The sequence below is a fragment of the Odontesthes bonariensis genome, chromosome 13 (assembly GCF_027942865.1).
Source record: "Odontesthes bonariensis isolate fOdoBon6 chromosome 13, fOdoBon6.hap1, whole genome shotgun sequence".
NCBI lineage: Eukaryota > Metazoa > Chordata > Actinopteri > Atheriniformes > Atherinopsidae > Odontesthes > Odontesthes bonariensis.
Window position 1 is genome coordinate 1,441,378 of NC_134518.1, and position 23,093 is coordinate 1,464,470.

General features: G+C 45.8%; 1 protein-coding gene across 3 annotated transcripts; it reads left to right on the plus strand.

The window, feature by feature from the left end:
- Positions 1-11,443: 11,443 nt before the first annotated feature.
- On the plus strand, positions 11,444-20,946 carry pcdh18b (protocadherin 18b). Of its 3 annotated transcripts, none has more exons than XM_075480450.1 (4): positions 11,444-14,206; positions 14,682-14,770; positions 14,999-15,168; positions 19,512-20,946. In XM_075480450.1, exons 1-4 carry the CDS (start codon positions 11,711-11,713, stop codon positions 20,468-20,470), a joined length of 3,714 nt encoding a protein of 1,237 aa, XP_075336565.1. In that variant the 5' UTR covers positions 11,444-11,710; the 3' UTR covers positions 20,471-20,946. The 3 variants fall into 3 exon arrangements, with proteins under 3 accessions (XP_075336565.1, XP_075336568.1, XP_075336566.1); XM_075480453.1 differs by having other exon boundaries at positions 14,999-15,114; XM_075480451.1 differs by having other exon boundaries at positions 14,715-14,770.
- Positions 20,947-23,093: the final 2,147 nt, after the last annotated feature.

Consider the following 23,093-nt stretch of genomic DNA (forward strand, 5'->3'; position numbering starts at 1 on the left):
GAGAAGCTGCTGCAGAGAAGCTGCATCAGAGAAGCTGCATCAGAGAAGCTGCTGCAGAGAAGCTGCATCAGAGAAGCTGCATCAGAGAAGAAGCTACAGAGAAGCTGCTGCAGAGAAGAAGCTGATGGAAAAAGTGTTCACTGTTACAGAAAATAAATCTGGTGATACCCCCCACACACTCTTCAACTGTGATAGAACATTATTTCTAAAAATTTTAATACATGTGATGCCATAACGTGTTGATTGCCTCTGCCGTGCCGTGCTGATAACATTTCAGCCAAAGGCAAAGGGCAACAGTGCACAAGAGGGCAGATAAATCAAGGAATTTCAGAGCAAAGATGAAACCAAAGAAAAAAGGTTTAGAATCCATATCACAACAAAGGGAGGGCGTCGAGAATGCTGATCCAGGCATCTGAAAGTTTCCACTGAAATGGCCTAAAATTGAGAACACGTGGTGCTTTAACAAGACAGATTCTACCCCCACCCAAAAACAAGAGGGAAGTGAGACAGAAGATAGTGCCTGCTTCACATCTGCCAAGACAAACAGAAGAGTAGACGAGGGGGCGGGTGGGCAGCTGGGGGTAGTAAATCTTCAGCCTAATGAATGAGCACTCCCAAAAATATGTCACCCACTGGGCCTGCACGTGGTTAACATCCAACTGCAGCCACACAGGAGGCTTTTGTCTGCTGGCTTCTCCCCCACTGACATTCGGGTGAATGCAGTACAACTACTTTTGTCCTCACTATTGTCCTGCTGGCATACGTCACCAACAACTCTCACACGTTAAAAACCAACAAACAAAAAAAGCCCACAGAGTTGGTACTTTCCAAGTCTATGAGAAAAACATGAATTTAGTCCCCCTCCCTCACCCTCTGCTCATAATCTAGTTCACTCGGTGACTTTTAGCAAATAATCCGTTGCTTTAACGGCCTGCGTACGCCAAGCTGACGTGGCTGTCGGGCTTGTCTGGAGCATTGGAAACTCCTGTCTCTCTTGTATCGTCAGTGCACCGTTGCCATTGTCAGACTTTTTTTTCAGCCAATTCAACATTTACAATCTGTGTAGGATCTGTTAGTGAGAGATCTCACTCTGATTGGCTGTTCAGCATAGAGAAAAATGTAGAAAAAGGCAGACAAAAGTGACAAACAGCTAACTTAACAAGTCACATACTGTCTCAAAACAAGCAACATTTTCACAGCAAGGAGTAAAGAAACCGACTGATTAGCACGATTCAAGAGACACGTGCTGCCATAAGTGATAAAGCAATGTGTTCCTGAGCAGGCATGGCTGATACATCCCAGCCAACAGGTGGAAGGTTGGAATGTGTTGCTGGAACACGAAGGAGAAACGGCTGATTACCACCCATTCTTAATGTAGTTTTGGTGTATTGTAGATCTGAGAGACACTTAAAAACTTGGTTTTTGTGGGGTAAATGTGTAGCAAGAAGAGTTTTCTAAATGGAACCCGGAGTTGGCAACTTTGAAAGAAAAATTGTAAAATGAGGGTGCAGGTAGATGAATGAAACAGAAGATTCAGAAGTTACTACACTGACGAAAACCCATCTTATCCCAGGGATACGAAATCACAAGAGGGCGTGAAGCAGCAGAGGCTACTGTGAAGGTTCCAAAACAAGTGATCGGGTAACAGCACAGCATATGCCAGACGTGTGTCCGTCAGAGTGGAGAGCTCCTGCTCTGCCACAACATTAAAGGGCTTCCGATCATCCAAACAGGCCTGCACTGTTCCTGCCTGAAACTGAACACGTTGTTGGAGGCGAAACACAGAAATCAATTTGCCTTCGGGCGCACAAACCAGCCAGGGGAGTGACTGCAAACAGATACCTTTGTGTTGTTCGAAAGGACAGAACTCAGTCTACTGGGATTACTCGCTGCCTGCAGACAGTATCCAGTAGGTGCTTTTGATTTTGAAGCTCATTAATATTCCATGTATGAAACAATTTCAACAAGAGCCTAGTTTACAATCCGTAACGTCAGAGCCGAGGCCACACATTTGTGTAAGGCCCTCTGTAGGTGTGTATGTCTTCTTCCCACATATAGAGACTGTGTGGTTTCCGTGTGAAAGCCGCTCCTCAAGGACAAGATTGTAGGAACCAACAGCACTTATCTGACAAGACAAGGGCCTTATAGCTCAGAGAGCCCATTACAAAGTTAAGGAGCTCCTTCAAAGCCTCCAAATGTGAATGAGTCCTGAGTGCAGTTTACAGCTCGGATGGATTGGTCATCGCAGTGAAGACGATCAGAGCTGATGGGAGACAACAGGAGAGCAAACCAGCGTTGCAGTACAGAACCGCTCAGCATTAACACTGTCCCAGCACCAGGATACAGACATTACAGCAACCTGAAATATACATGCAGAATCCTTCACTCTTTCTCTTTGCTTCTTTTCCCATATTAGCACAGACACTTTAAAGCACAAATGATTTGACTCTGATTGCTGTTATGAATGATCCTGATTCTAAGCTTTTTCTCTACAACTATGCACATAAAAGAGTACATAACATTCTTTATACATGCATTGGACTGCACTGGTGCATAACTGCCTGCGAACAGAAATATTTTCATTTCTTTTTTTAAAAAGTATTTATAGTCAGGAACTTAATGCAGTCTGACATGAAGCAGAGCACAACTCTGCCTGCAAAGTTTGTTTTTTTATTCTCTTTTTATTGCCTTTCCAACAGTTAACAGCAGTAACAAAAAAAGGTACATTTCAATATGAATATATATATCCAGACAGAGAGTAAACATTTCCATCTTTCACATGGCCGGAGCGCCCACCCTATCCCCCACCATCACATTGTCTTCCGTATTACTTTACTATCAGACATTTGTCTCAATAAAAACATGACATATCATACAGACCATCTACATAATCTTTAAGATAGAGAGACAGCGTCAGTCCCTCATGTATTAGCCATTCATTACTGTATTGATGTAGAGGCCCCATATTTTCAAAAATACCCCGTGTCTATTATTCACCTTCAAGATCAACTGTTCAAAATGAGCTATTTTGGCCATTTCCCCTAACCATTCATTAAATGGAATGTTGCTTCTTGTTTTCCAGTGTCTCAGGATAATCCTATAGTCAGAGCCAGTTCCCACCCTCCGTTATTATACCTAATATACAGAGTGCAGGGCTCCGTAATAACTCTATTCTGAGTATTTTATTGAGGAGCATTATTATATTTTTCCATAAATCCCATGTCAATTGGCATTCATATAGCATGTATTTAAGCGTAGCTCTACTCCTATCACATCGCCAGCACAGATCTGATTCCCTGCCATCTTACAGGGGGTCCAGTACCTCCTATGAATGACCTTATATATAATTAACCGTGTCTCTACTGCTGTAACGGCCTGCTCACTGGGCTCTAAACGGGCTGTAAGACAGCTGCAGTACATCCAGAACGCTGCTGCTCGAGTCCTGACTGGAACCAGGAAATACCACCATATTAGTCCAGTGCTCAGGTCTCTGCACTGGCTTCCTGTCGCTCAGAGAATAGACTTTAAAACAGCTCTGCTTGTGTACAAGTCTCTTCATGGTCCAGCACCAAAGTACATCTCTGACATGTTAGAGCCATATGAACCAACTCGGGCTCTGAGAACCTCAGGGAGGGGTCTCCTGCCCCAGGGAGGGGTCTCCTGCTGGTGCCCAGAGTCAGGACTAAACAAGGTGAGGCTGCGTTTCAGTTTTATGCTCCTAAAGTCTGGAACAGTCTTCCAGAAGATGTGAGACAGGCCTCAACTCTGACAATGTTTAAATCCAGGCTGAAAACAGTTCTGTGTAGCTGTGCATATGACACCTGAAAGTATTTTATCTGCACTCTTCACTTTTAATTTATTGATTAATGATTCTTTTTCATGCCTTCTTGTGATTTTATGTAGCTGTAAAGCACTTTGAATTGCCTTGTGTACAAATTGTGCTCTACAAATAAACTTGCCTTGCCTTTGTCCATTTGATCTGTGGTGCCTTGTGATGAATACAACTTTTGGTAAAATACTCTAAAAGCTTCATTAATCTCCACTTTGTCTGTCACTAAGACCCCGTTCTACTTCTCAACTGTGGTTATTAATGTACGATCATATTGTTGCTTTACCCTCTGGGCTAAAGATCTCCCTGCTGCCTCCCCCTGCTCATAGTACTTCTGTCTGCACTGGCACACTACAAATTCTGCTTTCTTCTGCAGTGTAGAATTCAATTCAAAAAGTTTGTTTAACTGTGAGAAAACCGCTGGGTTTAGCTGGGATGTATTCATTTTTTCGTCCAATTCAACTACACATCTACTGGCATTTTTTTTCAAATAAGAACAATGTTGTATCAGACGACCCCTCAAGAAGGCTTTAAATGCATCCCACTCTAGACCGTGATTAGAAGTTGACCCTTCATTAAGTTCCCAGTATTCCAGAATTTTCTTTTTAATAAAATCACGAGATATCTCATGTTGGAGTATAGAGATATTGAGTCTCCATCGGCATATATTGCCAATTGATGCATTCACAGTCATACCCACTAGTTGTTTCGATTTTAAAAAGTAGTCTATCCTTGAGTATGTGACATGCAGGCTTGAATAAAAAGTATACTTCCTATCTTGTGGATGTAAGAGCCTCCATATATCAACTAGAGCTCTCCCTCCAAAGCATCAATTGCTAATTGGGATTTCTGAATCTGTTTTGTGTTTGTAGTATTTGATTTGTCTAAAGCTGGGTTTCTCACCTGATTAAAATTCCCTCCAATTATTACATATGGATTCCCCATTTGTGTCACACTGTTACAGATGTCAGTAAAAAAAACTGGAGAATCTATATTGGGAGCATATATATTAACAAGAGAACACCTGATGCCACAAAGGCCTACATCTGGTGGAGCCCATTTCCTTACCTAAAACATTTCTGGGATTATGTTGTACATGTGCAACAAGTTGGATTCAAAACCAGAAGATAAAGTAAAGCAAAAGAAAATTAATTAATACACACCCTTTTTTCCTTTTGATATATATTTAGTCCTTACTGTATGTCATTATACTCGCATCGAAACCCAGAACCAAAACTCAAAACTAGATGGGATCATAACATACTTCAAAACAATATTATCCAATTGTTAATCTACAATATACACCTGAGCCTCTCATCTGGGGGTATATAGAACAAAACAAACAGAAAAAAAGGGTAACCTCAAAATGCAGTAGCTTCCGTAAGCAATGTTACTTGTCAACAATGTCATTCAGTCCAATATGAGTAAGCTATCCATTGGTACATTTCAACTTGTAAATTAAAACCACAATGCTAGCCTACCTAATTGTTGAAGTTGCCTAACCCCGGGCAAGACTCGATGATCGATGATCTCCTCTCTAATATACAGACAGTTTTAAGAGGTCCTTATAGAAATAAAGTCTCCCGCCTCCTCTTGCGAAGCAAATGTGTGTCGTGTATTGTCGACCACAACTCTCAGCAAGGCCGGATATAGCATAGCATACCGCATGCAGTCCCTTCTTCTGTAGCCGCTGTTTCACTCCATCAAACTTCTTGCGCCTCTGAATGATATCCAGTGAGAGGTCCTGGAGGAGAGGATGTGTCGGCCTCTGCCACCTCGCTGACCGGTTTTGTGGGCGCGCTTGATTTCGAAATCCCGGGTCCCCTCGATATCCAGTGCTTCAGTAAGAAGCTTCTGCACAAACAACTGCATGTCTCGTTCTTCGGCTCCATCCACTCCTCCCACTATACGGACGTTGTTACGGCGGCCATTACTTTCTCCTGGAGCTGCGTCATGGTTTTTACCGCTGCGTCCAGTGTCCCTCCTCGGCTTTGGCCTTGACCTTGCAGCTTTGAAATTTGTGAGTCAGCTTCTATCATTGGAGCCCATGGCTTCATTATCGCAGATTGTACTGCATTCATGCCCGATTTCAGTCCACTCATATCCGTTGCAATGCCCTGTAGCAACATTTTAATACTTGCTAACTCCACTGCTGCGTCTTTCTGAGTCACCGACGTTTATTGAGACGCCATGTTTTCTTCCATTTCTTCGTAACTCCATCGCTTACTTTGACTTCTCAAACCGTACTGTGTAAGGGTTTTCTGGACTGTCTGCATTATAGTCTGTAGTCAAGTTCCCTCCCGCAACTATTTTTCTGTATTTAAAATATTAAAACAAGTATTTCTCTCCCCTATGCAGCCATCCCGGGTGCTCGCTCCACCGGAAGTGGCAAAGTCCTCATTTATACCACGGTCAGTGCCAAAGAAAAAAAAGAAGACTATTGATTTATATTTGAATGTTTTTTGCATTGACTCAAACATCCATCACAAGCCATAACTCGCTTTTGTTGTAAAAAATAATTAATGAAACTCATTCAGGTACATGCGCAGTTGAGCAAAGCTATGGTTGCAGGTCTTCTGGGCCATTTAATTGGACCACCATCCTTATCCCAATATACATCTATGGAAAGGGAATTGGATGAGTAACTGAATCTATCTGATGCACAACAAAGTGGACTGTGAGAGAAAAGGTTCATGACTTTCTGCTGCTTCTAACTTTCTCTTATGGAGATCATGGTACATACAAGTATAGCTGAATTCACAGATGTCTTTAAGTCACTTAAATAATGATTTTATCTGATAAAATTCATTATAATTGTTTGAGGGGCGAGACTCAGAAAGAAGGATTGCTGGTTGAGGCGGTGGATTATGGACTATGATTCCGATTAGAGAATCAAGGCACTTGGACAGAGAGATCTGATATGTCTTCTTTAATGAATGTTTTTGAACTTTAACATCATTGTGCAACATGTATGTGTGTGTGTATGTGGTCAGAAAATATATAAAAAAGCAATAAAATGTATCAGAAAATATGCTCAGAATATTATTTAACAGTTAAATCAGAATAAACATTCATAAATAAACTGCCATATGATTTAAATGCAATATAATTGGTGGAGGAAACTGTACGAATCAACATAACATTAGCAGGCAAAGCATGCTTAACAGCATTGGAGCCTTACATATCGAAGTAACCAAACAAAATACTTCCATGTAACACAAACTTGAACAGAATCATCAACAAAAAACTTTTTTTATTTTTTGAAGGGATATGTTTCCACCATATGAACTAAGTTTCTGGGGATTGCTGTACCCTAGTGGTGTAGTGTTATACTTTCTAAGTGGGTATACTTTGGCTTCAACCCAACAACTACTTTAACTTTTCAAGAACTGAGCATTATTGTCCAAAACAAGAGTGTTTGTGCTTCTGTGATTCCTGAGGATAGTCTGCGAATATAAATATGATTTGAGTTATGTTCTCCAGAAAGTGGAGTTTGATTCTAAACAACCAACATGAGAATTTAAAGCCTCTCTAAGGAAAGAGCACTTATGTGCACCAATGTTTAACAGTGTCTCATGCAGAAAAAGATGGAAGAATCAAATTTGCAGCTTGCATCGTTTCATATCTGTCACACGTTCTGTGTTAAATTTGACAAAATCTCCTCTTCAATGTCACAAGTTGACAAGGAAGCTATTTCCTCTGGAAGAATCAGGAAAACTGCTCGTGAAACTTGTGAAAAATAGTGAACATGACAGGCTGGAGAGGCATCCCTCTGTCCACAAGGGACATGAAGCTGAAGTAAACCAGTCAGCATTTGGAGAAACCCTCTTTTCTTTCACAGACTGAGAAAATCTCATGTCTGGCATTGAACATGGAGCAAAGCTTGTGAGCCGTTCATAGCCAACATTTCCATAGCTCACTATTTTTTACACTGAAATTTTGATGAGGGAGAACTACCTGGAATAGGTCTACTTCCTGGGGAACAACTGATAGCGGTGAGCACAATAAGGTATACATGTTTGGTGCCGTCATATTTTTTTCTAAACTGATTTGCACAAGCTCTGACATATCTAGATGCTGCACAGAATGTACTTATCAGGTGGATGTTTGCAAAGAAACCGCTAACAGCTGAAATCCAGAGAGCTCACAAAGTCTTTAAATGGGCTCAAATTCTTACTCCACATATCACACTGTATAGGCTCCTTTCGACCTTCTCTCTCGAGCAAGCCAACAGCTTGGTAATGAGATAGTGGCAGATGCTCGCGTGCCTTTACAATTCGTCTGACCTCCCGACGCAGGCCAAGAAAAAAAAAAGCCCTCTGCCTGATGGGATAGAGAACTTCCAAGGGCTGAAATAATCTGTTGGCTGACTGGATTTTATCTGGGCTGCTGCAGAACATTATATGGCAGGTTATATAGTATATATGAAGTATACATTATATTGTAGTTTACACTCCAGTTTTTACTTTCTTTTATCCTACCTTTGACTCCAGTCTATATTTGTGAATTGCGTCTTTTTTTTTTCCTGACTTGAAATCTAAGAAAAATAGGGAGTGTTTGTTTTTCCATGTAGTAAAAATGTGTGCGCAGGACCCCGGCCCCACTACCAGCACGGTGCCCCTCCTCCACCCCTGCCGCCCTCTCTCCACCTGCTACGCTGCCTTTGTCATGAGGATCTCATTTTAATGACAAAGTTGCTGAGACTCCCCCTAAAAGCACGCAGCCCTACACCCATCTCTCTGAACTCCTTTCAGTCATTTTATGGCCCCTAAAGGCAAAATCTCTGCTTCTACCATCACCCACCAACTGGCCCCATCAGATGCTTGAGGTGACGAGGAAGCTCCTTCTGCCTGTTCACACACACGTATACAGACAGATACATGTACGTATTCTTTCTTAGAGGACCCTGACCTTTGAAGTGTGACTGCAGCATCCTCCTCACATTGATTGTGTGCATCTGCGGAGCTGTGTGTGTCAGCCTGCATCAGGATCAGACTGAATATCCCCCGATGCTGCTCCACAGCAGCATTTCTGCCGGGATTAAAGAAGCTTCTTGGCAGAAATCAGTGTCTCGTCGAGCGTTTCCATTTTTACTCTCTTTTACAGAGGATGTTATGGCAGGGCAGCGTCAGCTCCACGCTGTCGGGATGCAGAAATGCTGCGGGACCCTTTCATCTGTCTGCTGTAGACTGGCCGGGGGACCCGCTCTCCTGGGAAACACCAGTGTTGTCGCTGCATTCAAGTTGGCCCACAGCCTAATGAGTCTATGAAGGCGGAATGGGCTGGATCAAACTGAAACTTTACAAGCGCTTCGTGTTAAAAAAAACGCAGCGAAATGTGACACTTACACCATCAGAAATGATATTCAGAGTTTCTGAACTAAAATTGACCATAATGCAAGAGTCTTCTCAGTGAAAAGGGAGGCCTAATGTCAGAGCACAGCATATGATATGGAGGACATAGGTCATAAAAGCATGGTCAAGATATTGATTTCTCCAATTTATATTTTGATTTATATTTCAAACTCATTCTCTGAACTCATTCATGGCGGAGGACCACACAGCTGCACGGCGCTCTGTGTCGAGCATCTTTAAACTCGGTCCCTGTGGACACCCGTCCCGGAGCCATGTGGCGTTAGCATGAGTCCACATATAGGTTAGGGTGCTGATGTCCATGTGTTTGCTCAGGGACAGATGGTGGCCCAGAGAGCCTGTTCCCACGGATCACACAGGAATTTGAAATGCAGAAAAAAATCAATCAAAAAGCGCACCCTGTCGAACAGCCGGTCCAGATCATTAGCTAAGCCCAAACCCAGTCAGCCAGTAACCTGTGGATCTGTGAGCAGGGGCTCCAGTTCCTGCAAAATGACGGGATTGAAAGAGAATCTACTAAACCTTCATATTTGTATGAATCTATGTTTTGGACTTGGACACGCTGATGAGAAGCGTCATGTTAGCGAAGCTGAACACTTTAACCAGTGTGAGAGCTACACGGATCATTATACACCAGATTTATCAGCTTTCTGATCTTCTTCCAGAAACATAACACAGCCAAAGAAAGCTGGTTCAAAGTGCGTGTTTGCTTTTTAGAACTGTGCAGTAAACTCATAGAAGTCAAGTTTACATGGCAGATTTGTGCAAAGCTGGAAGAAAGGAACATTATTTGATCTGTTCTGAGCTGGGGCTAACTCTCAGATTCTCTTCTCGGGGACGGCAGGGTCTGAATAGATGCTAATTGCTGGTTTGGATTGTCTGAGGCCTGAGCCAGATGGCCTGGTGTTGCTTTCAGAAAGCTGGCCTTGCCCACTTGTTTGCTCTCTGCAGCGTGATCAGCAGACGCAGGCTTCCAGAAAGCATTATTATGCAGCAGGGTGGGGTGGGGGTTGGTGTGTGGAGAAGCTGGGGGGCAGCTGCGTGGATGTTAACGCTCTTCCAATTCCTTCACCGTGGATGAGTGGGAGAATGTCTAGTTGTGCAACAGAATGGAAACCATGGATCTTCCTGGGTGTTTTGCAGACGCTCCAGTGTTTGTTGGTTATTGGTTGAACTGTTAACTGATGAAGGAATTATGGAAGCTGTTGGTCACAATGCCAAACCTTAGGCGCTTTGGTAAACTGCAACAAGCATAGTTTAAAAAAACTTGACCATTTCTAAGAATCAAAAGGACAAATGGAAATGAATATGATGGTGTAATAAAGCTCTGGAAGTTTTCAGCTCTGCTGAACATGTTGCAGGAATGTTTTACTTTTTGATCTTAAAGTGGATTTCCCCATCATATGAGCCCACTTCCCCATCATATGAGCCCACTTCCCCACTTCCCCATCATATGAGCCCACTTCCCCATCATATGAGCCCACTTCCCCATCATATGAGCCCACTTCCCCATCATATGAGCCCACTTCGCCACGGGGTATTTTCCATCATCCTGTCTGGTCTCCACTTTGAAGCTGGCAGAACTTGCCTTTGGGAAAATCAGATGGGTGGGTTGGCATCACGTGGCACATGGTTCTGCTTGTGGACACTTTTGGTGTGCGTTAATACGCACAGAGTTTGGAATTCCCCAAAACGAAATGTTGAGAGAATCAGAGTGACTTTTTCTTTTAATTGTCCGGAATTACATGGTCCAGTCAGCAAACCACCGTGGATTGATTTGCGCGTTCCCTTCCAGTTGGCTTTATTACCCTGAATGGGGCAACTTTTGGTTTTACGCAGACAGCACAAAGCGGCGGAGCTGGCACGCGCTGTGCGTGAGAGCGCAACAATGGAAGCCTGCCGGGGTTAGGCCCGCCTGCATTAAAAGTGGCTGAGCCCAGAGTAAGCTTTCTTCCACTCCATTGTTGCGACACACTTTGAATTCAGGGGTGTCGTCTGGTGCGGTGGGGGTGGGAGCGCGAGACAGACTGGGACCCCATGAATGGGCCCTCCTGTGCTGGTTGAAGGAGGTCATTCTGCTGATTTAGGAGGAGAGGGGGCAGATGCAGGAGAGGAGAGAATCTGTGTAAGGGTGCGGGGCGGGCCGCGAGAGAAAGGAGCGGTGAGCAGGCAGCGCGTGCGCGCACACACACTGCCTCCCCCCTCCCTCCCTCCCTCCCACACAGAGTCACACAGACTGGGAGAAAGCTGCTCCTTTCTTAGTGCAGACACTCTCTCACACACAAGCCGCGACGGACATATTTGGAAAAAGGGAACAGTTATTTCCACATAACAAGGAGAGTGCGATTTGCTTGTAATTTATTCGGATTTATTTATTTATCTATTTATTTATTTATCCATCTCCAAAGCTTTTGTTGTCGGACATCTGGAAGCAGCGGAGAGTTGAACATGCCAGACCTCTGAGGAGACACTTCTTTCCCCTGATTAGTCCACAGCGCGCTCACAGAAGATGGGGACAGCAGTCATCCACACCAAAGGGAATCTACTTTCCACGCTCAGTCTGCTGCTTTTGGTCGCGTTTCTGCAAAGCACCACTGCTAAGACTCTGAAATACAAAGTTTACGAGGAGCAGAAAGTGGGGACAGTTATCGCCCGGTTAAAGGATGATGTGGCCGGGATTCTATCCAAACTACCCAGTTCCCTGAGCTTTCGGTTCCGCGCCATGCAGCGGGGCAGCGCGCCGCTCCTGGCGGTCCGGGAGGAGGACGGGGAGATCACTATTGGCACCAAAATCGACCGAGAGAAGCTTTGTGAGAAAAATTTGAACTGCTCGATTGAATTCGACGTGGTCACGCTGCCGACGGAGTATTTGCAGCTGTTCCATGTTGAAGTGGAGGTGCTGGACATTAACGACAACTCCCCACACTTCTCCCGCTCCATAGTGCCCATTGAGATTTCCGAAAGCGCATCAGTCGGCACGCGCATCCCCCTGGACTGCGCCATGGATGCGGATGTTGGAGAGAACTCCCTGCATACCTACTCCCTGACACCCAACAACTTTTTTCGGATCGACGTGAGAACCAGGACAGACGGGGCCAAGTACGCAGAGCTGGTGGTGATGCGGGAACTGGACCGCGAGGAGCAGTCCAGCTACCAGCTGCAGCTCACGGCCTTAGATAATGGCGTGCCCCCCAAGTCAGGATCCACTTTACTCAAGATAAGTATCTCAGATTCCAACGACAACAGTCCAGCCTTTGATGAGCAGGCTTATATGATCAGCTTGCTGGAAAACTCGCCCCTTGGGACTCTAATCATTGATTTAAATGCCACAGATCCAGACGAGGGCACAAATGGGAAAATTGTCTACTCATTCAGCAGCCATGTCTCTTCCAAGATCTTCGAAACATTTAAGATAAACCCAGAAAATGGCCACATTACACTTATTCAAAAAGTCGACTATGAAACCACTGCATCATATGAACTGGATGTTCAGGCTCAAGATTTAGGCCCTAATTCCATTCCTGGACTTTGCAAAATAGTGGTGAAAGTTATAGATGTGAATGACAATAAACCCGAAATAAATATCAACCTGATGACATCTGGCAAAGAGGAAGTGGCCTACATTTCAGAGGGGGCCCCAGTAGACACATTCATAGCTCTGGTGCGTGTTGATGACAATGACGCAGGACCTAATGGGGAGGTGGTGTGCAGACTGCACGGCCACGGTCACTTCAGGCTCCAGAAGACCCACGAGAAGAACTACATGATCCTTACCAACGTCTCACTGGACAGGGAAAAGAGGTCAGAGTACAGCCTCACAGTCATAGCTGAGGATAGAGGTTCCCCCAGCCTCTCCACCATCAAACATTTCACTGTTCAGGTGCTGGATGAAAATGATAATCCTCCACGCTTCGAGAAGAGCCGCTACGAGGTCTTTAAATCTGAAAACAACTCTCCTGGAGCCTATCTGATGACTGTGGTGGCCTCTGATCCAGATCTGGGCACCAATGGTCAGGTTACCTACACCATCATTGATACTTTGGTTCAAGGGAGCCCCATTTCTACATACGTCACCATTGACCTCTCTAATGGGGCCATTTATGCACGCCGCAGCTTTGACCATGAGGATGTTAGCCGGATAGTCTTCACTGTTCAGGCTGGTGATGGTGGAAACCCTGTACTGTCCGCCAACACCACTGTCCAGCTAACTGTTCTGGATGAAAATGATAACCCACCCATTATCTATTCCCCCCCTATTCAGAATCACACAGCTGAGCTTCCTATATGGAAGTATGCGTCACCTGGTCAGCTGATCACCGCTCTTAAAGTCACGGATCGGGACTCTGGTGCCAATGGAGAGGTGAGCTGCGCTATCATTGGTGGGAATGAGGATGGGCTGTTTGTCATGGATGCACGACGGTGCGAACTCAGAACTAACGCCAGTCTGGAGCAAGCTCAAAGGGATGTGTTGGAGATTAGGGTGGAGGTGCAGGACAGGGGCAGCAGTCGGCTCAGCACAGGAGCCCTTCTCAGGCTCTCCCTGCAGGAGAACATGGATGGCCTTCCCCCTCTCTATCCCACTGGCTCCAGCCAGGCCTCACTCGACCTCTCACTCATTGTCATCATTTCTCTGGGTGCTGTTTGTGCTCTGCTGCTCATCGTCATGTTGATGTTTGCAACCGCTCGCTGCAGCTGTGAGAAAAAAGACCCCAGGCACAACTATAACTGCCGTGTAGCAGAGAACAGTTACCAAAACCACCCCAAAAAGCCTGCCAGGCAGATCCACAAGGCAGACATTACACTGGTGCCAACTGTCAACGGAACGCTTCCTGTCCGGGCTCACCCACGCTCCCCCCTGCCTTCCCCAACACCTGAGAGAGGCACTCTGGGGAGCAGACAGAGCCATCACAGCCGCCAGTCACTCAACAGCTTGGTTACCATCTCCTCCAATCACGTGCCTGAGAACTTTGCCCTGGAGTTGGCCCACGCCACACCACCTGTAGAGGTAAGACACCTTTTCTCCCTATTTACCTTACTTCGTTTATTTTTATTCAGATCTTAAATTTATGATTGCTGTTCTTCCCAAAGGTAGTGTCAACACAAATATCAGGCATTTATTATGATGAATGAAAAACAAGAAAAAACCAAATCATCTTATCTTAACATTTTTATTCATCTTTTATGTAGCATTTGTTCTGAATTTATCCCGTGCTCCCATATTCTTCCCTCAGTTATTTGTGTCATATGTGTATCATATTTAATAATCATATTTAGGAACAAATCACAGAGTCTTGTCATTTCCATAACCCCAAGTCCTTCCTTACAATGTACCCCCCCTTCCCCCTTCCCCCAACATCCAACATTGTCTTGTGGTCTTGCTTGTTTGACTCCATTCATTTTTCCCCCACTTCATTTTTCCTTTTATTTTTGTCTTTTTCTTTCTTTTTGTCCTTTTTTGTTTGTTTCTTTTGGGATTATAGCAAGTCTCACAGCTTCTGTCCATGCTCCATCAGGGCCAGTACCAGCCACGACCAAGCTTCAGAGGCAACAAATACACCAGGAGCTACAGGTAATGCAGCTCGGGAGAAATCTCTGGAATAGTTCAGCAAAGCACTCTCACATGATTGTGTCTGTGGTTCACATAGCCCCTAATATTCAGAAACAGAGTCAAACTGCATGCTCAGTATTTTCACATCTGCATAATTCTATGTCAAACACTCTGGCTCCACATGCACCTTAATATCCATCAATAGCATGTTTTTTTCAGTGTATCTCATTCCTGTCTGACTCTTTGCAGATATGCCCTGAATGAGATGGATAAGTTCAGTCTGAAGGATAGCGGCCGGGGAGACAGCGAAGCTGGGGACAGTGATTATGAACCTGGCAGGGAGTCCCCCCTGGATAGGCTCCTTGGTGAGGGCTTTTCTGAACTATATCCCCCTGATGGCCTGCACAGACCACATGCAGGTACAACCCCCCCATATATATATATATATATATATATGTTCAAAATAGATCAAGAAAAGTTTAAAGACACTGGAACCACTGAGTGCCTATACTTCTAAATGTACTTCTGCATAGAAGTCCTAACTTGGTCAAACACTGGCCCAGGTTTCCTTTCTTTAATCCTTATAAATAAAATATATTATTATTATATACCTGAGCTCTGCTGAATCCGGACCTCGGGGTTGCAACCCAATCCAGAGGTGATCTAATGAGCTCAGAAATCTCTTCAGCTCCACTCCACTTCAGGGGTTTGTTCATTCACTCAGGTTCATTCTTCTGTTGCAGGCAGTACTACAGTGTGTTCAGCTCCCCTTCCAGTCACTCGTGCTGCCAGTCCGCCTTTACATTCCTGCTGTAGTCAAAGAGAGGCGCAGCTTAAAATGGCAGACACACATAAAAAGCTAAATGTGTGCAGGCAGAGAAGTGAGTGTGAGTGAGCAGCTCCTGTGAGAGACCACTTCCCTGCAAACTAAACTAAGCCCTGAAGTCTTTCCTTCCCAGACCAACAACTAAGCACAGAAAGACATTTGCTCATGCAAGGCTTCAGCAGCTGAACCAACAGTGGACGGTCGTCCAGAGTTATGGTCTATGCACACTATGCACAGTCTTCCTGCTTAGTTTACAGTTTACAGTATTACTAAGGGGGAACTCCACTTATGTTTCACTTAACTTCTTACATTGAATATCAATGACAGATCATCCATCTCAAGTTGAATACAAACTGAATTCAGACTTTTTTTCTAGCAATCTAATCTGCTGTTAATTATTTCAAAATGATCTCAGAAATCCAGGCATGTGTGTTTTATTCTGCACTGGATTTGCCCTGGAGCATTGTAAATGATATTGCACAGTAGTCTCTATACTTCTGAGATATTGCCCCGGATAGCTCTGTGATGCCCTGTTACAGGCACCATCTCTTCTTTCTGCTGCCACTCTGCGGGGCCTGTCCATCCTCCCCACAGCCCAGTTAACAAGCAGCAACTTTCAGCCCTTGTTGAGTGACTCAGTGCACTTTGAAATATTCTACCCCCAGCATCAAATATCCCAAGTTCTACAGACGAGTTAATTAGGAAAATACTCAGTCTCTGAGCCCGTCTGTCTCTGAGCCCGTCTGTCTCTGAGCCCGTCTCTGAGCCCGTCTGTCTCTGAGCCCGTCTGTCTCTGAGCCCGTCTGTCTCTGAGCCCGTCTGTCTCTGAGCCCGTCTGTCTCTGAGCCCGTCTGTCTCTGAGCCCGTCTGTCTCTGAGCCTGTCTCTGAGCCCGTCTCTGAGCCCGTCTCTGAGCCCGTCTCTGAGCCCGTCTGTCTCTGAGCCCGTCTCTGAGCCCGTCTGTCTCTGAGCCCGTCTGTCTCTGAGCCCGTCTCTGAGCCCGTCTGTCTCTGAGCCCGTCTGTCTCTGAGCCCGTCTGTCTCTGAGCCCGTCTCTGAGCCCGTCTGTCTCTGAGCCCGTCTGTCTCTGAGCCCGTCTGTCTCTGAGCCCGTCTGTCTCTGAGCCCGTCTGTCTCTGAGCCCGTCTCTGAGCCCGTCTGTCTCTGAGCCCGTCTGTCTCTGAGCCCGTCTCTGAGCCCGTCTGTCTCTGAGCCCGTCTGTCTCTGAGCCCGTCTCTGAGCCCGTCTGTCTCTGAGCCTGTCTGTCTCTGAGCCCGTCTGTCTCTGAGCCCGTCTGTCTCTGAGCCCGTCTGTCTCTGAGCCCGTCTCTGAGCCCGTCTGTCTCTGAGCCCGTCTCTGAGCCCGTCTCTGAGCCCGTCTGTCTCTGAGCCCGTCTGTCTCTGAGCCCGTCTCTGAGCCCGTCTCTGAGCCCGTCTGTCTCTGAGCCCGTCTGTCTCTGAGCCCGTCTCTGAGCCCGTCTCTGAGCCCGTCTGTCTCTGAGCCCGTCTGTCTCTGAGCCCGTCTGTCTCTGAGCCCGTCTCTGAGCCCGTCTGTCTCTGAGCCCGTCTGTCTCTGAGCCCGTCTGTCTCTGAGCCCGTCTCTGAGCTCGTCTCTGAGCCCGTCTCTGAGCCCGTCTGTCTCTGAGCCCGTCTCTGAGCCCATCTCTGAGCCCGTCTGTCTCTGAGCCCGTCTGTCTCTGAGCCCGTCTCTGAGCCCGTCTGTCTCTGAGCCCGTCTGTCTCTGAGCCCGTCTCTGAGCCCGTCTGTCTCTGAGCCCGTCTGTCTCTGAGCCCGTCTCTGAGCCCGTCTGTCTCTGAGCCCGTCTCTGAGCCCGTCTGTCTCTGAGCCCGTCTGTCTCTGAGCCCGTCCCTGAGCCCGTCTCTGAGCCCGTCTCTGAGCCCGTCTCTGAGCCCGTCTGTCTCTGAGCCCGTCTCTGAGCCCGTCTCTGAGCCCGTCTGTCTCTGAGCCCGTCTCTGAGCCCGTCTGTCTCTGAGCCCGTCTGTCTCTGAGCCCGTCTCTGAGCCCGTCTGTCTCTGAGCCCGTCTGTCTCTGAGCCCGTCTGTCTCTGAGCCCGTCTCTGAGCCCGTCTGTCTCTGAGCCCGTCTCTGAGCCCGTCTCTGAGCCCGTCTGTCTCTGAGCCCGTCTGTCTCTGAGCCCGTCTGTCTCTGAGCCCGTCCCTGAGCCCGTCTCTGAGCCCGTCTCTGAGCCCGTCTGTCTCTGAGCCCGTCTGTCTCTGAGCCCGTCTGTCTCTGAGCCCGTCTCTGAGCCCGTCTGTCTCTGAGCCCGTCTCTGAGCCCGTCTGTCTCTGAGCTTCTTTTGTCACGCCTCCCCTCTCCTCCTGCTTCTTTCCTGCTTCCCACACAGCCATCACTCCATGCTGCATTTAAGCTACATTCCAATTAAAGTCAGCCCAGACGGGCAGTCAGTGTCATCACTAACAGCCCCCTCCCTCACTTTGTGGAGGGGTTCAGCTCATTAGTCGCTTTCCTTTTTCCCCACCTTCAAGCCTTCCCTTTCAGCCGATGAAACTGAGCCCCACTATGCTCCTCTGATGGAACAGCCCCTGGATTGCCATGTAACAAACAGTTGCTATGCAGTCAGTGCTGAGTTGCACTGTTGAATGAGAGCATAATTACACCTCAAAGCTTCCCTTTCCCCCGTATGTTTAGCTTGCCTCCCGCACACATGTCCATCACTACATGGATCATTTTGAGCAAGATTTAGTTGCCTCTTTGTCAGTATAGCTGGCTATAAAGACCCCTCAATCTGCTGAATGTGGCAGAAGCTGCAGCACATCGGAAGACTGTCTGTCTGTCTGTCTTAGTACATAAAACTGCTAAGCTGACTACTCACATCTGCATGTTCTGCATGGTACCGGACAAAGAGTTGAACGGGCAGCCCCAATCTCACAAGTAAACAAAGGAGTCAATTTTTCCTTAAGACCTGAATAAAGTAGGCAGATTATTTATTGGAAAGTAAATGAGTCAGTTAGATTGACACACAGCCAGGCCTCCACTTCCTGTTTGCTTGATGCATTCTTCTTCTCATTTTCACACCCACATCAGTAAGGTTTTTTACCCTTTCATCAGTGGGGCATCCAATCTGCCTCTGCCTGCGCAATGATTTTTCTTCCCCCTCCCACTGCACCCAAATGCACTTTTCATCTGCTCTAAGATGTATAATAAATGTTCCTTTCATGTTAATGAGGGGATAATGAAGTCCCTCAATAGCACGGCTGAAAAGCGCTGCACTCCTTTAATGAAGGCTTTCAGTTGGCATATTTGATTTGTCTAATTAATTCTTCAGAGATTTTCTATTTGAAGATTTAATATTGAAAAGAGTGACTTGGAAGGGAAAAATACAGGGCTTTATAAAGGAGGAGTATTTTGAATGTGCAATCGGCATTGATGGACCCAGCTGAATTGTGTCTTTGTGGTGAGAACATTGGAAGGTAGCAGGCAGAGCTCCTGCTGTAAGACTAATTAAGGCAGATTTCCAGTTAGAGACAATGGAGAAAAAAGAGAAGAGAAAAACACCTAGGAACCGGCAAGCACATGTTAGCTTGATAGAAAAAGACATGCTGGTTTTTTTCATTTTGCTAACATGAAGTAGGGTAAAAGGCTCAGGAACAAGACCATTCTTTTTTTTTGGGGGGGGGGCTTTTTATGCCTTTAATGATAGGACAGTTGGAGAGAGACAGGAAGCAGGGGGCAGAGAGAGGGGGGAGACATGCAGCAAAGGGCTGCTCAGTGCGGGACTGGAACCGGAGCCAGTTGCATCGTTTAGTTAGGGTTAGACCAAGGTAATAGATGGCAGTAAAAAAATGAATATCAGCTCTTTACCCGCAGACACATTTCACTTAGCATTTCTTTTATAGAATTAGCACATTTTCATCTCAGTATTGGGAGTTACTGACGAGTGTTTGCTTTTTTCTGTTCAGCTATGAGGTTCTGCACAGAGGAGTGTCGTGTTCTGGGTCACTCAGATCAGTGCTGGATGCCCCCCCTGGCCTCCCCTGCCTCATCCTCCTCTGACTACCGCAGCAACCTATACATTCCAGGCGAAGAATCCCGCCAAGCAACGGACATTTCTCCGGAAAAGATCCCTCAGCCTTGCTCTGACACCTGCACTGTCCGGAACCAGAGCTTTTCCACCTTTGGTAAGGATCTCTGTGGGGAGGATGGTGGAGAAGAGGAGAGGAGTGAGGGTAGCACCAGCGAGACCAGAGATGAAGACCTGTGTGGGACCACGTCACTGCTGTCCGAGATGAGCAGTGTGTTCCAGAGGTTGCTACCACAAGGTATGGACTCTTATGCCCCCGTTAACGAGAACCAAAAGGGGACTAGTCTGAGTGGGCTGGGTGTACCCATGACTGGTTCTTTAGATCGCAGGAGGGGTCATCTACCAGGTAAGCCCAACCCCTCTGTCCACCAACAGGGTGTGGCAGCCTGGGCTGCCAACACTCACTTCCAGAATCCGGGAAGCAGCATTGGCCCATCTGGCCAGCTCCAGGGTGGCACCTACCACACCCTCAAACCAAACACCAAGCTAAGCTCCCAGAGTAACAACCACAAGGGATCACAGGCACCCAAAAACTGCCCCCAGAACAGCAACCACAGCTCCAAACTCCACAGCTGTCCTCTGCTCACAGCGCTGGTCAGCCCAACACTGGGGCAGCCCTCCCTGGCTCTCGCCCCATTGCCAGTTCCGCTCAACGGGTCCTCCTCCAAGTGGCTGCCAGCCATGGAGGAGATTCCAGAGAACTATGAGGAGGATGATTTTGACTCGGTGCTCAGCCATCTTCAGGGCAAACGCAGTGACAGTCGACATGAGTTGGTGGATGCGAGTGAGCTGGTGGCTGAGATCAACAAACTCTTACAGGATGTCCGGCAGAGTTAGACCCCAATCTTCTTTATTTATTACTACACACTCACTGCTTCCTTTTCTGGGGGATAAAAGTGAGAGTAAGTGGGTGTAAAAACAAAGAAAATGAACTCCAATAAGACAAAAAATAAGACCTGCAATTGTCATTAAAGTTGCATTTCTATTGAAATAATTGTGTTTTGTGAATGCTAAATATCCCAAAAAAAGTTTGTTAATTGTTAGTTTGGTACAAAATGTACAGTATGTGACTGTATTTATCTTTGTATTTTAAAAATACATTTCTATACTTATATTTATATTTAAAAAAAAGTGTACATAAAATTTATTTTTATATTTGAGTGCATGTTGAGTACAAAAATGCTGAATCAAGACTTTGACATGTAAACTGTGCTTTGTATTGTGACTGTTTTTTTCTATTTATCACTCTTATATGTTTACATGAATATATTATTGAATAAATGCACACTTGTATTTGTGATTTATTGTGAGGAAAGGGATGTAGACCAATAAAACAATGATACACAAATATCCAGGTGTCTACTTACATTTGTGTCTTTTTTTGTGGTAATTAAAAGTTTTTTTGCCATTTCAATTTTCTTAATATTAAATGAATATGATGTAAATGGTGTAGGCATTTAGATTTAGAGGATTTACTCCTTCATTTTTTAATCTTCATCACTTTATCCAAAGGCAAATACACCCAATTCAGTTTAACCTACAAGTAAAGACGAACAGAATCAACTGTTTGAAGTATGAAGCAAGTTGCTTCTGCAGCTATTAAAATGTCTCAAAACATCTATCAAGTGTATCAAACTGGACTTTTCAATCAACAAAAGCTACAAAAAAAAACTGTTACGTACCACTTAGTTCAGAGTGATGAATGGACTTTCAACATGAATGAAATAGGAAATTGCATAAAACACCATTTATCAAGCCAGAATCAATAGTTTGATCACACTTTTCTCTCAAAAATTAATATATTTCGAGGAATGTGATGGCCATTTTGTCATATCACTACTTGTCAATAGCTGCAGCCTGAGTCTTTTGGTAAGAATGTTGGTCAAACTAAACACTGAAACACAGTGAGAGCTGTTGAGACAGGTTTACTACATGCTAAAGCAATCACAAGACTGCCTCTTTGTATCAGAAAATAATTGTTTGGAATTTGGTTGACACAATGCTGCACAGATGAGAAAGCGTATTCTCTCACACTGAATATGTTAATGCAGGCTTTCAGTAGCCTGCTAAGCACAGAGATGCTGCGTAATATCAATCTCTGAGCCTGTTGAAATCATATAAAAAAAGGAACAAGAGCTGAATGTGTTATGGCTGATGGGAGAAAAACCTGGCAGATGAAAGTAGCTGCTGAGGTGACACACAGAGCAGCTTTGATAGTTTCATGGTGGGCTTTATTGGATGGATACCCCTCTTATAGCTGATGTCTTAACAGCAAGATATGGAGTGCCATCCAGAGGCTCAACATGTAGACTTAAAACAAATGATTCTAACACCCAATTTTTATCACCAAATTACTACTACTGCAACTGCAAGCAGCAACAACCAGCACTGTTATGAAACTGGAGGAGCAAAGAGACTGAGTTTATGACCAAATAGTGCCCCCTGGAGGAGTTACTGGCACAGCACACCTTTCAAAGGACACAGCTGCACCGGAAACCGGAGACATCTCTCTCCAACACAAAGGAATAAGAACTATAAATAAGACCATGAACCTATGTCAATAGTGTAGCTGTTAAATGAGCAAAAGTTGATACAATAGTATTTTACTAATTTCTCTGGAGGACCACATTTTAATGCAGATTATGCATTATATTGATTATTAATTGTAAAAAAAAACGTTCATATCACTGTGCTTATTTTTGCTAGTTATGTCAACAGGCTACTGTTGAACTTGGTTATGCACTAATGAGGTAAACCATTCTTTTGAATTGGGTGTGTTGAGGACAAGGACTTTGTTTGAACAATAGTTCTGCCAAAGTTGGAAAAAAAGAAAAACACAGCACATGTAGGGGATGGTATCACTATATCACACTGTGTATGATGATATCCATCCATCCATCCATTATCTTCCGCTGGTCCGGGGATCGGGTCGCGGGGGCAGCAGCTTGAGCAAAGAGACCCAGACGTCCCTGTCCCCGGCCACTTCCTCCAGCTCTTCTGGGGGGACCCCGAGGCGTTCCCAGGCCAGCCGAGAGACATAGTCTCTCCAACGTGTCCTGGGTCTTCCCCGGGGCCTCCTCCCAGTGGGACGGGCCCGGAAGACCTCACCGGGGAGGCGTCCAGGAGGCATCCTAACCAGATGCCCGAGCCACCTCATCTGACTCCTCTCGATGCGGAGGAGCAGCGGTTCTACTCCGAGCCCCTCCCGGATGACCGAGCTTCTCACCCTATCTCTAAGGGAGAGCCCAGACACCCTGCAGAGGAAACTCATTTCGGCCGCTTGTATTCGCGATCTCGTTCTTTCGGTCACTACCCACAGCTCGTGACCATAGGTGAGGGTAGGAACATAGACTGACCGGTAAATCGAAAGCTTGGCCTTCTGGCTCAGCTCCTTCTTCACCATGACGGGCCGGTGCAGAGCCCGCATCACTGCAGACGCCGCACCGATCCGTCTGTCAAT

Excerpts from the sequence above, each read along its gene's own strand:
- pcdh18b (XM_075480450.1), top strand. The coding sequence starts at position 11,711 with ATGGGGACAGCAGTCATCCACACCAAAGGGAATCTACTTTCCACGCTC. Across the intron at positions 14,771-14,998 it reads AAATACACCAGGAGCTACAG|ATATGCCCTGAATGAGATGG; the intron begins GTAATGCAGCTC and ends GACTCTTTGCAG. Across the intron at positions 15,169-19,511 it reads CCTGCACAGACCACATGCAG|CTATGAGGTTCTGCACAGAG; the intron begins GTACAACCCCCC and ends TTTTCTGTTCAG.